Below are 12500 nucleotides of genomic sequence, written 5' to 3' on the forward strand. Positions count from 1 at the left end.
AAGTACAAGGCCATGACGCATGGCAATATAGTGATAAAAGACATGTTAAATAGAAGCTTTTATAAAAAAAAACAAAAAAACTCCTAATGGTGCCTTATGCATCCAGTATAGTGAAAGTAAGTGGATATTACTTACGGACACGGCGAAACGTCGACTTGATTTCTGATGTTTATAGACGCCATAAATGTCGCTCTGGATTTACAGATCATTAGGGCAGGAAATGCGTATGTGATCTTCATCTGAATACTTAATAAAATAAAAAGAAATAAAACCCATGTACAGCTTTACAATGAAATAGGGGAATGACTAACCCGAGGTCACGTCAGGCAGCTGTAGTAGACCTTGCGAGCCGAGGTCACAGAGAAGGTGATTTAACCTTGGGATAGAATGGTGGGTCACAGGAGTCACGCGATCTTACAGGCTCAATGGGCTTTCCTATTTGTATTCCTGGGAGAGTAAGACGTGTCGGAGCATTAATTCCCAACACACTGCCTCTTGATTTACTCATCCTTTTCTGTGCCTTACTCACATACCGTTGGCTTGGTCTCAGTTGAGAGATAAAACATGCTTTGTTATGAATGTTCTTCTTCATGACCTTGTTGTGATGTCTTGTTAAGAGATAGCCTGACTTGTATTTTCTGTTCCTTTTTAATAAATTTGATAACTGCAATCGAATAATTGTTTAATTGTTTTTCTGTGCCCAAGTCGACGGAATCAGTATTTTGCTGATTAATAACAGCCAGTCGGAGAAATAAACAGAACAACGGGAAAATGACAAAGAAGATAACAGCAGTAAGTGGAAAGATGACAAGAAAAAAGTGGTATTAAGGAACATATTTCCCATATGAATAAGTACAGTAATTAAAAATATTTAGTATTCTGAGACAAGGTATCGTCTTGTTAAATATAAAGGCATTATAAGGTCATTTCCATTCTACTGCATCATATCACCTGAGCTACTAATGCTGCAGCAATAGATTGATTAGTATCATTAATAGTAGAACCAATAATGCAAGCAGCGGTATTAGTAGTGGTTGCGGTAGTGACAGTAGTAGTGGTAGTAGTAATAGTAGTAGTAGTAGAAGCAGTAATATTAACAGTACTAGCAGTAACGGTAGTGACATCGTTTTTTTATATATAGTTATAGATAACTGTTACGTCCATAATAACGTGAGTACTGATGTTAACAAGTACTAGACATAGTAGTGGGAACACTAACGGTAACAGCCGTGATAGTATTTATAGCAGTTTTAGCATCAATGTATTGTGTGCGTCCTGTTTAACTTGCCAGAAGAATATTTCATTTTGGTGATGATGATGATAACAATAATGATATTGGTAATAATGATAATTATAATAATCATTAATGTTATTATCATTATGAAAGTAATGTTCATAATAATGGTGATACTGATAATGGTAAAAATTATGATGATAATAATAGTGATAATAATAATAACAATAACAAAAATAAATAACAAAATAACTGCATAATTGATAAAGGCTTAATAAAAGTAATAACATTCATACAGACAATCAGTAAGAAGAATCACTTATTAATAACCTCAATTTTATCGTTATTTTCCTAAAAGCATCGTTCACCTCTTAACGTTATTATTGTCACTCATAATAGACTCTAAAGTTAAACTATCAAGAATAAGGCATTGTGATAATGAGACATAATTAAATTTCAATAACTATAGAATTTGATTATCACGATGTATGTATATATCAAACTAGTATCAAATACATGTGCTTAATACACATTGTTATACCTGTGTCGTGACTTCAATGCCTGCAGATACTGATCTTATCCCCGTCTACGCCTACCACATTCGTTTAAAAGATGATTATCTGACCAAACAATTCTCCTGTAACGATGACAGAATTGCCGCCGAGGCCTTGACAGGTGGAGTGGCACTACCTACTCATCGTGCTAATCACATTCCGCAGATTCCTTCACCTTGACGCGGAGAAAACGGGCCGCGGTGTGTCGCTTCCGTCTCGGCCAATCAGAGCGCGAGTCTCCATCCTCCGAATGACCGAGAGCGTCTCGGCCAATCAGAGCGCGAGTCTCTATCCTCCAAATGACCGAGAGCGTCTTGGCCAATCAGAGCACTCCTTACAGCCGACATACCTTTCCCTCTCGACCAATCAGCTACGAGATCCAATCCTTAATCAGCTGAGGTGTTTTGTGTTTGTTGACATGGTCGGTGGGTGTCAGGTGGCTTTTCGAGTGGATAATTGCGATTTTTAGAGGCAAGTGGACTTTCATTGCGGTGCAGATGAGAAGTTGAAGTGGAAATACGTTCGCCAGCGTGTGTAGAGAACGAAATATTTACGTTATGTGGTGTTTGTTGTGTTGTTTAGACCTGCTGCGGGTTGGTAGCTTTCACCTGCAACTTCCTTATTATGGTTGGAATTGCCTTAGCACATGCAAATTTTTGCGAAATGCTTGTGAATAGAAGGTCGGGAGTTAGTAGGAGATTGTTCATTGTTGTTTAAACATCGTAGGAGGATAAAAAAGTTACGTTTTGCAGGTAAGTTCGGATTATATTTTTTCCTACGTGAGTGAAATACTTAATTACTGATGTTTTTCTAGACTGGTTAACATGGAAGTAGACTATCTATGATCTATTTTGTTCTTGGTGCCGCTTATCTCGTGTCCTTTTGGTTTTTCTCCTACTCTTTAATGCTATTTTGTATTTTAATTTAGTTTATTATTGGTCACTGGAATAGTCAAGAAAGCAAATTTACAGTGAAAACAGTGAGATAATGAGCTCAAGAATTATTACCATTGCTTAACTAATTTGGTGACCTGAATTGGTGAGGTTTTACATGTTAGTGTATTAATTTTTTTTTTAAGTTTAGCATTTGTCATACAATTTTGTGTCTAGTCTAGAAAGTGTGATATTTACCTCCTAACACACCAGCACACTGGGTATTTTGCTGTTCCATGACAGAAATCTCATGAAAGAGCACCTGCAGACTGGTCAGAAGGGAGAGGGAGAAGAATGTTTATAAGATATGAGAAAATGGAGGTGTATACAAATTTTATAGGAGTGTATTATATAGGCTTAACACCATCCAGCATCTGCCTACCATAGTCAGATACAAAGGGAGCATGATAGGATATTACTGAAATATATGGTATTTTAATATAGTCAACTCTTATGATTGTCAGTATGAAAATTATGTATTTTTCTATTAATCAGCATTGGCATTATAAGAAGAATTATCAGTATGTATAGTACAGATATCTGTTTTTTTTCTAAACTAACCAATGTGGTGATGATACAAAATATATTTGGTCCACTTAGCCATTGCACAGTAACATACACAAAATATGAGTATGAGCTAATGCAAGACAGCACTTCATAAAAGCACTCCATCATGTTAATGAAGGGCAAATTGTACAAAGTTCAACCTCACCAGGAAGTGTTCATCTGTGGAGACCAGTGCTCTGGGAATTTGATAAACTCATAAATCATACCATAAGTCTAGAAAATAATAGCAAGCATACAGAACATCTTAAGTTGGCCCCCTAGGCTCTACATCTCAGGATGTGGCCAGTCACAGAAGGGTTCAAGGAAGAAATAATGCAATTGTCATTCAGTTAAGTGTGAATACTGCATGAAATATAGCAAAAGTAAAAGACAACAAAAACAGTTCATATTATGGGTATCCAGGTTATAATGGTTTGAGCTTAGATAGTTGTCTATTAAAATAGACCTTAAAAATGTGGTTTTCCTGTTCTGTCTTCACATGAGACTGCGAACTTTGTAGTCGTAAAGGGGTTACAAAAAATTGACTACCAAGTTAAATGTCCAAAGGGCCATCATATATCAGAAATTGCAAACCATAGAATTTAATCATCAATTAAATAATGCAAGAAATAGATAAATGGGATGGTTATAAAAAATTGTACTAATTTGCATGGCACAAAATAAGACAAACTTTACTAATATACTTTCCCTTCATATTTTCCTGATAGGGAATTCAATTTTTTAAAGAAGTCTGATAGATAAAACATTATCAAAGAAGTGAATGTTATTTATAAGAAAAAAAAAAGATTTCTTTACATTATAATTTTCCATGCTGAAGTAGCCAAGGGCACAGCCAGGATGTTAGAAAGTGAAGGGGAACCAGTATGGGTGAGACAGTGTACTCTCATAGCTGGTAATGACCCCTGGAAAATCTTGAGAAATTTTATCAGTTTTAGAAATAACTTCAAGACTCAAAGCATACTTTTTTAGGCATATCCTAAAGTCAGTATTTAGCACATCTGATAATAAATTATAAATCTGACGGTAGGAGCGCATACTCCCATGCGGTATCAAAGTGCTATCATATTAAAATGATACATGATAATTTATGCTTTGATTTATTAATCAATTCTGTTCCAGAGAAAATAGCTAACTAAACATAAAATAAAAAAGTATCCATAAGAGTAGCAAGAAAACAGCCATTGTCAAATGAAAAAATACCTCTAAAATTCAAATTAACGTCTCCACCAATCACACAGGTTGAACGTCATTCATTCATAAATACTTGTTCGACTCCTGCGATTTTGCCCAATGGTGGGTTAGCTTACTGGATGGGTATAGGAACTCTTCTCCACAATGGTACCGTTGACTTAAATTTATATATATTTATATTTGTATATCTATATATTTTATATATACAATAAGGTCAATAATTTCATATATTGAACAAAATTAATTATTATTTATATCTGTCATTTTTGTCAGTAAAAGGAAGCAGATGATGTACTTTCATGTGGAATATGTGTCATACAAACAACTAGAGTATTAATTGAAAAATGCATAGTATGCTATTACTATTAAAGCATTATGATATTACATTTGAATGTGAAATGTAAACATAAATGCATGTAAAGCAAATCAATGCATTCAGGAATAGTTAGAATGATGGCCTCTCAAGAGCCCAGGTAGTTTATTTTGACATGTGAAAAAGGTATGAATAAAGATGATTAATTTCACAATGTAATTTATGTAGGACATGCTTTTGCATGATTACCAAAATCTGAATTATTCATAATCATTTTATGTATGCATTTTTTTTTTTCATGATAAAACTTGAGTCAGGATACTTATATACATTTTTTTTTGCATTTGTATATTTTTAGAGTAGATGATATTCAGTCTCACAGCATATTTGGCAGAATATTGTCTTTTCTTCTTCATATTTTCATCTTTGGAAATCTTTTTAGCATGTTCAGTACACAATATACATGACCACCAGACCATGTTAGCTAAGGGTGATCTAGTTCATTACTCATTTTGATATCCAGGGGAAGAAATTCTGTTCATGATTCCCACTTTTCATTTAGTCATAACCGCCTGTACCGCTAGAACTATGAGAGCCTGGTATAGATCAGCGACCATAGCCTTGGAGATTAATCTTAGCAATTTTCTTTCTAGGCCATGACGTGAGAGTCAGGGCAGGTCACTATGGACCGCGCGCACCTCTTCCTCCTGAGCCTCAGGGATGAGGTCGTGGAGAAGCTCGAAATTGTCTGGAGTCATGTGCTGGAAGCACTTCCTAAGTAAGTCAGGCAGCATTTTGAGATTTGATATAGCCTGATGTGTGAACTCTGTTGCATACACATCATGTTGCACTCCTTCAAAACAGGATTTCATTTCAGGAATAGAGTCCATTTCATTTTTGGTGTTTTCTGTCTGCAATAAAAGACTTCAGCTATTTTTAAAACAGTGTCTCTATCTTTCAACATAGAAGATAATGAGCCTCACAGCAAGGTCACCGCCCTATCGCTAACCATTACAAACTTCCTCCTTTCGAACCCAGGAGTCACAACAAAGTCGGCGTAGCTTCAGGAGACTTGGGAGTTGACTCTGACGGACGGGTATGGGTGGAAGTAGGAGGGCCGGGGCTGAAGCTCCGCGTAATGCACCTCCACCCGGCCAACCCTTCTGTGGCCGAGGCAATATCCACAAGACTCTCGAATATGGCCGACGCAGAGCAGGGAGAAAATATTATCAATCTCCCAGCTGATGATGAGGTACGAGATGTGATCTTGTGAGATAGATATTGCATGAAGGATTGGGAGCATAAACTCATGATTATGCAGTATAGCCTGATTTGAATACACATGTGGTGTATGATAGCTGTTGTGTTCATTGTGCTTGACAACACAGTATATTGTGGCAGTGGACATTAGAAAAGGATGTGCACATACAAAGGGACTCTTATATTATTGATTTACAATGGTGTGAATGAATTGCAACTGGTTATATAACATCATTATGACAAAATACTGATATATATACTCTATATTGAACCACTGTGTAGTTTAATTTTAAAGATTTATTTAATAATTATGGATCTTGAACCAATGCCAACATTTAATAATTCAATGATTTATAATCCTAATGACATTGATTTTGAATATGTCAGTGATTTAGAATTCTAAATTCATAGTGAGATTATTCTTTCATATTCTATTAATCTGCCTTCTTCCTGCAACATGGATGGAAGTAAATAACATATATATTTGTTAAATTCATGACATAAAAACAGATGTAATGTAAGACCTGTATTTATGACAGATTTCCCTAGCTTCCCTTGAGGACTACTGGTTCAACCACTGGCAAGGCCCGTACATCCTGGCAGACTCGAATCAAAACAACGTCAACTTCAGGAGATCCCAAAGGAGTTTGAGAAAGTCCAAGAGAAAATTCCGGTGTTCTGTTTGTCAGAAGAAGGTACATTTGTTTGTCCTATTTTTTATGTACTTTAAAAAAAATGGAGCTTAGAATCGCGATTAAGAATGACCATTTCATATTTCATTGAGTCCGTAGTGAGTATTTATTATGTTTGTTAACCCTGAACGCAAGAAATATAGATATCATTGTTTTTGTTTTGTTTTTGATGTGTACATGCTAAACATATGATTGAAAGAAATAGGGTCCATGTTATCCATATTATAGAGGTACAGATTAGAATGATCTGAACTCCAGTAATTGTGTATTGAAGTAGACAAAGAAAAAAGGATGCATTTCTCCCATGAAACTTTAAACTTTGCCATTTTTTTGGATTTAGATTTTGTGTTGTAGATGCCTAGAAAGAGTTCATCTTAGAGTGTACCTAGTAATGTAATTTACATATTAAAATTCATTATACAAGTTATTGTTATTATATATAGCTGATAGTTTAATTGATTGATCATGTTTACATATTATATTTGAATGATTTAGATAGCTTTTTATTCTTGTACGATAATAATAGCACTATGTATTTATATGTTTTTCTATTTATATATTACCTAGAGAAAAAAACAAAAGAAATATCTATCAGACTTCCCAGTACATGCGTCTATAGCTGATCAAATTTATTATCCATTTTTGCACCAGATACTAAACTCCAACGGCCATCACGAGGAGCCGCAAGAAGCCCCATGTTTCGACGGCGAGAACGTCCTGGCTCATGTGCCCTCCATCAAGCTGGAAACCAGGAGCCCAAAGCCTGAAGATGCGGCAGCGGGGAGCTCGGATGACGAGTGCATGAAGCCGGCCGTGAGTGAGGAAACTCTCTCCAGGTTAGGCTTGGGCAGGTTAGAACCAAACTACAGGATTTTGTTTTTCGTTGGATTGTGGTTATGTTTTAGATTGATATTTATTTGTTGTATGTATATGGGTATGCATATAGTATTCATGTGTATGGCTATGGAATGTAAACTGTACTCGTTAGATCAGGGAGACTTTTATCCCCATTAAGAAAGATCTTTCTGGCTCGCTACACCAAGCCTGGGGATATTTTCTCGGTATAACAAGTATGATTTTCATTTTGTAGCCAGTGGTTGGATGCTTTTCTATTGGACCTGATGTATATCCTTTATCTAATTATTTATCTATCCATCCATCTTTATTTCTCTATATGTGTATTTATTATGTATAGATATTTATAGATTAAGATAGAGTTTTTGTTCTTATTCGAGGAAAAAAATATTTGAGTAATTGATGCTTGGAAATCTGGAGAAGACACCCTTGTACTGATAAGACCACAATCTTTTCTATCTATTACAGATATAGTGCTAGTGATGAGCAACTGGCCCGGGCTTATCGTGTAATGGACAATGAACTCCGCACCAGCTTCACCCTCTTTAACGAAGGGACAGTGACACAAGACGTTGTCGATGGTGTCAGCATGGATGTTCACGATGCCACTGGATCACCAGACTCCAGCCTGCATCTAGTGCCTCCTCTTCACAGCCCCAGGCAGTCGAGATCATGCCCCTGTAGTCCCAAGCTCTCCGGGAGGAACCACAGTCCCAAGTCTAACACAGACAGCCCCAAGCCTAGATCCCGCTCGGGCAGCTCAAAGTTCTCGTTGAGTAGCTCTCTCTTGGCCATTCACCGGCAAGCGTCCAATTCGCTGAGGCCAGATTTTCTCCGGTTCGACTTGGGCAAGGGGGAACAGGGAGGAAGCAGCTCCAAGAATGGCTCCCAGCAGAGCAGCCTGAAGAGTGAGTTGCGGCACTCTCGGTCCGCTGCTGATGCACACAACAGCAGCTATGCAGATTCTCATTTAAGTGCCACCAATACCATGTCACTGAAAGGGGAAACCAGTGGCCATGAAGCATCAAGGAATGCCCTTCATGAAAGCCACTCTCTCCCAACTCTGAAGCTCTCCAGAATGTCCATGATTTATAAGGGTGGCATCATCGTGAACCAGGACTCTCCACAGAGCCTGACGTCAGACACCACCAGGCTGATCATGGAAGGAGCCTGTGCCCTGCCGTCGACCCCAGAAGCAGACACTTACTCCGAGGAGCGCGACTCGCCTTCCATGCTCCTTCCTGATGTTGTGCCAAGGTATGAAGCCCCAGGCCCCACGCTCAACCAGATTTCTGAAACAGAGGCCTCGGAACCGTCTGCCTCTTACGCGCTCAAAGAACAAGATGGGAAGTACCACTTTGATGCCAAGGAGGGAGTCATCAATCTGGGCTTCGATGGACATGAGGAAAGCTCCGACTTCTCCGATTTGAATGACCTCACAGGTGCCAAGTCAGCGGAAACTCCAAATGATTCTCCCTACCAGAAGGGCAGAAGAGGGTCGACCGATAGCAATATTGACCTAGGGAAGAGCAACATCCAGCTGAATATGACGAACATACATGGCATATCGGTGGGTCACTCTCCTCAGGGTCAGGATTTGACTCTATCACTTGAGGTTCCGCAGGGGACTAGTCAGGCGTCTTCATGCCAAGCAGGTAAATGATTCAATAAAAAAAACTAACTTGTAAATAAGAGCTAAGTATTGCAGTTATAGGGGAATGTAAATCAAGCTAATAGGAATGGTTACTTGAATAGATATCCAATATGTTGAAGAGTCAATATGAAACAAAAAGTAGTTGTTAATATCATAAGTAATATTCCCCAGTACATTGTTCTCTGGAGTAAATAACTATTTGAATAAGCAGAAAGATCATTTGCATTGTTTCTGTTGTGATATAACTAGTGCTCTTTTGACGTTTTCTATTACAAAACAGTAACTGAACATTTGCTTTATGAAAAAGATATTCTCTTTTACATTCACAAAAAACTAATCTGTAATTACTTTGAAATATTAAAATGGAAGTGTCAGAGCTTGCATCACTTAAAGTATCTCTCTTCATTATAGTTCATAAGAGTTTGGCTGTATGCCTGATCTTAATTTTTTTTTTTCCTATTCCAAAGTCAGCATTTTATTCAATATAGTAAGCAGTGTGCATTTTATGTTAAGAATAGATATTCATATATTTGTATGCAACTATTTTTTTTCCATTACTTCATACAACTACTTTTCACGCACTGTATGGTTTACTTATAGGAATGGACGACTGTGCCAGCTCGTCTGACACCTCTGAAGTGCCATCCATAAGTGGTTCGTTGGCACCCTCGAGTGCCCCTAGCACCATAGCAGCAGACTCGGTTCCGGCCAACCAACCGCCCCCACTGCAGGAAGAGGAACCAGAGGACGAACCTTCGTATGACCACATGCTGGAGGCTCGGCAGCTGGTCTTCTGGTGGCAGAGGACAAACCCAAACGATAATTCGGAATTCTGCCAGAATTACGCCGAATGTAAAGTAAAGGTGAGGTAGCGAGGTTACAAGATGGGATAGCTGTGTTTGTAGAAGGGATGAATGTGTATAATTTTTGTTTGTTTGTCTATTTTTGTCTGTACTTTATGTATGTGCAATTTTATTGAATCTGTCTTTTCCTTCCTTTCAATTAATGAAGTTGATGTATCTCATTGTTGAGATGTTTGTCTTGTGTGGGCATGCATTGTCTATTCATATCCAACCCCATATTATTGGAGTGAATTATGGTTGAATATGTGTAGACTCTTGATGAGGACATTTTAGAGTATATGGTGTTTAATCCCTTGGCACAGTGGCCTATCTGTGGACATATCAACAGATGCCAGGTTTTGTCCTCCCTGTCCACTCACCACAAATGCTAACTCTTCCCCTCCACTTCTCCCAACTCTGTCTGTGCCAGAACTTTTCATACTACTCACCGTACAGGAACTCTTCACCCAACATTCATGCTAAAATGTCTTTCAGAGGGAGGGTATAACCTGCACAAAGCCTGGTGCAATGGGTTAAGATTTCCCCTTTTATTTTACAGCAAAAGCCTTTGTTGCTTTTCCTGCATGGTATGGGTGGGAGCAGCGATGCCTGGCGACAGCAGCTATGGTATTTCGTCAGCTGTGGTTATGAGGTAATAATTAGATTACTGATAGTGACTTTCTTTATGATTTTGATATAGATGTCAGTATTTTGTTGCAAAGTTCTGCAATTTCATTCATTTATCTTTACATTTGTAATATATGTATATGTATGTCTTTTTTTAAACATGAATAAGATTAGTGTTTTTCATTATTTTATGGTATATAAAGTTACTGCAGTTACAGCTATATGCTATGTGGTAATTTATTTCTACAGCATTCAATAAAATACACTACAGAAGAAATATCTATGACAGTCAATTGAATTTACAGCCATTTACAACAAAATTCCAAATTTTAGGTTGTGGCTCCAGACTTAATAGGTCACGGGCTGAGTTCAGCTCCAGATGATCCGTCGCAGTACACCTTCTCGCAGATGCTCGATCACATGACCCTTGTGTTCGACCTCTTTGTACCCCAGGGAAGAAAGTGTGTTGTCATAGGACATGGATACGGGTAAGTGGCTGGAATCTTTTGCATCTTGAGATAAGAGAGAGGTTTGGGGGTGGAACTAAGGCATTGGCACTTGAGAGAGGTTGTTAAAAATGTTGAACATGTGTCAGTGAGTGCTACCAGAAATGACTTATTATTGAATTGAAACCATCTATAAAATCCAAATTAGAATAGCTCTATGACACAAAAGAAAGGAATGAAGGACAGAGACGAGTTACTAAAAACACAGTAAGACCACAAGTTAAATTCGTGAACCATTACAGATGCTCATTAGCGGCAGCACTGGCGAGAGGCCGTCCACATTCTGTCCGTCTTGTGATCCTGGCGAGTAGTGGCGGTCCAAGCCCCCTAGTACCCACACCTCCGTCCAAGACCTTTCTGCACTCCTCTACGGCTGCTTTCCTCAGCCCCTTCCTGGCGTGCGGATGCTGCAGGTACTGGGGTCTTGCCCTTAGTTTGGGATTTTGAGTTATGTCGGACAGGGGTTATGAAGTAATGAAAAAGGCGTTTTGTGTTTTTTTTCAATATTTTTATTATTATTAATGTTGTTATTATATTATTTCAAAAGTAATTATTCTTGATTCTTTTTTTTCTTTTCTTAGCTCTTGACTTCGTTCCCATATCCTGTTTCTCCCAACTTGTGCTTTGCTCTTGTTTCAAACTTTCTCCAAACCACATTAGCAAACCACAGACTCTCGTATTGTTTAGGATGATTTGGCATCCCATACTTAAATTCATCCCATTATCCACTGTAGCTTTTAATATCAGTCATGGCACCAATGCTTTATAGCTTTATCATTTCATGTCTAAGTATTTCATTTACTTCTTTGTTTTTCATAAATTTTGGTAACTTCTGTTTAACTTATGAAACTTACTATAGAGATACAAGTATACCTATTTACTGCTAACTTCAGCAAACCAATGTATAGTTGGGACAGAGTAGAAATTTATATCAGAAAAATATTGTACGCAACAGTGATGACACACTTTTCCATATATCAGCAGAGAGATCTTATATGCACCGAGAGGGAAACATTTTGCAGTGGAAACCCTGTCAGGAAAGGCAATAACTCCCACTCCACGCTATGTTCTCGAGTATGTTGCGAAGGGTCAACACTGGCCGGAAGGGGATGTGGCCTTCCATCGTCGTATCACTGTGCCGACACTTCTTCTGCACGGAATGAAGGACGATCGGGTCTCACTGGTTGAGATGTGTGAAATGGAAAGGGTAAGGCTGCTATAGCTATAATGCGCCCATGAATTACTATGAGTTATTTCTGATATAAGTTTTAGA

The 12500-nt window shown here is 38.0% G+C and overlaps 1 protein-coding gene across 4 annotated transcripts in view; it reads left to right on the top strand.

Annotated features, from left to right (window-relative positions):
- The first annotated feature begins 2176 nt into the window (after positions 1-2176).
- The window catches only part of LOC122244185 (uncharacterized), a 10575-nt gene continuing 251 nt past the window's right edge, over positions 2177-12500 (top strand). Inside the window, exons 1-11 of one of the 4 annotated variants that reach the window (XM_043002027.2) lie at positions 2177-2259; positions 5445-5569; positions 5830-6043; positions 6591-6746; positions 7395-7594; positions 8067-9253; positions 9853-10115; positions 10654-10746; positions 11055-11209; positions 11470-11640; positions 12209-12434. In XM_043002027.2, coding sequence (XP_042857961.2) covers positions 5475-5569; positions 5830-6043; positions 6591-6746; positions 7395-7594; positions 8067-9253; positions 9853-10115; positions 10654-10746; positions 11055-11209; positions 11470-11640; positions 12209-12434 — 2760 coding nt within the window. In that variant the 5' untranslated portion in view covers positions 2177-2259; positions 5445-5474. Of the gene's footprint in view, positions 2541-5444; positions 5570-5829; positions 6044-6590; positions 6747-7394; positions 7595-8066; positions 9254-9852; positions 10116-10653; positions 10747-11054; positions 11210-11469; positions 11641-12208; positions 12435-12500 lie in introns of all 4 variants that reach the window. The other 3 variants (XM_086530969.1, XM_086530970.1, XM_043002025.2) reach the window with 3 other exon arrangements.

The sequence above is a fragment of the Penaeus japonicus genome, unplaced genomic scaffold, assembly GCF_977035675.1.
Source record: "Penaeus japonicus unplaced genomic scaffold, GWHDUDI00000001_assembly GWHDUDI00000034, whole genome shotgun sequence".
Classification (NCBI taxonomy): domain Eukaryota; kingdom Metazoa; phylum Arthropoda; class Malacostraca; order Decapoda; family Penaeidae; genus Penaeus; species Penaeus japonicus.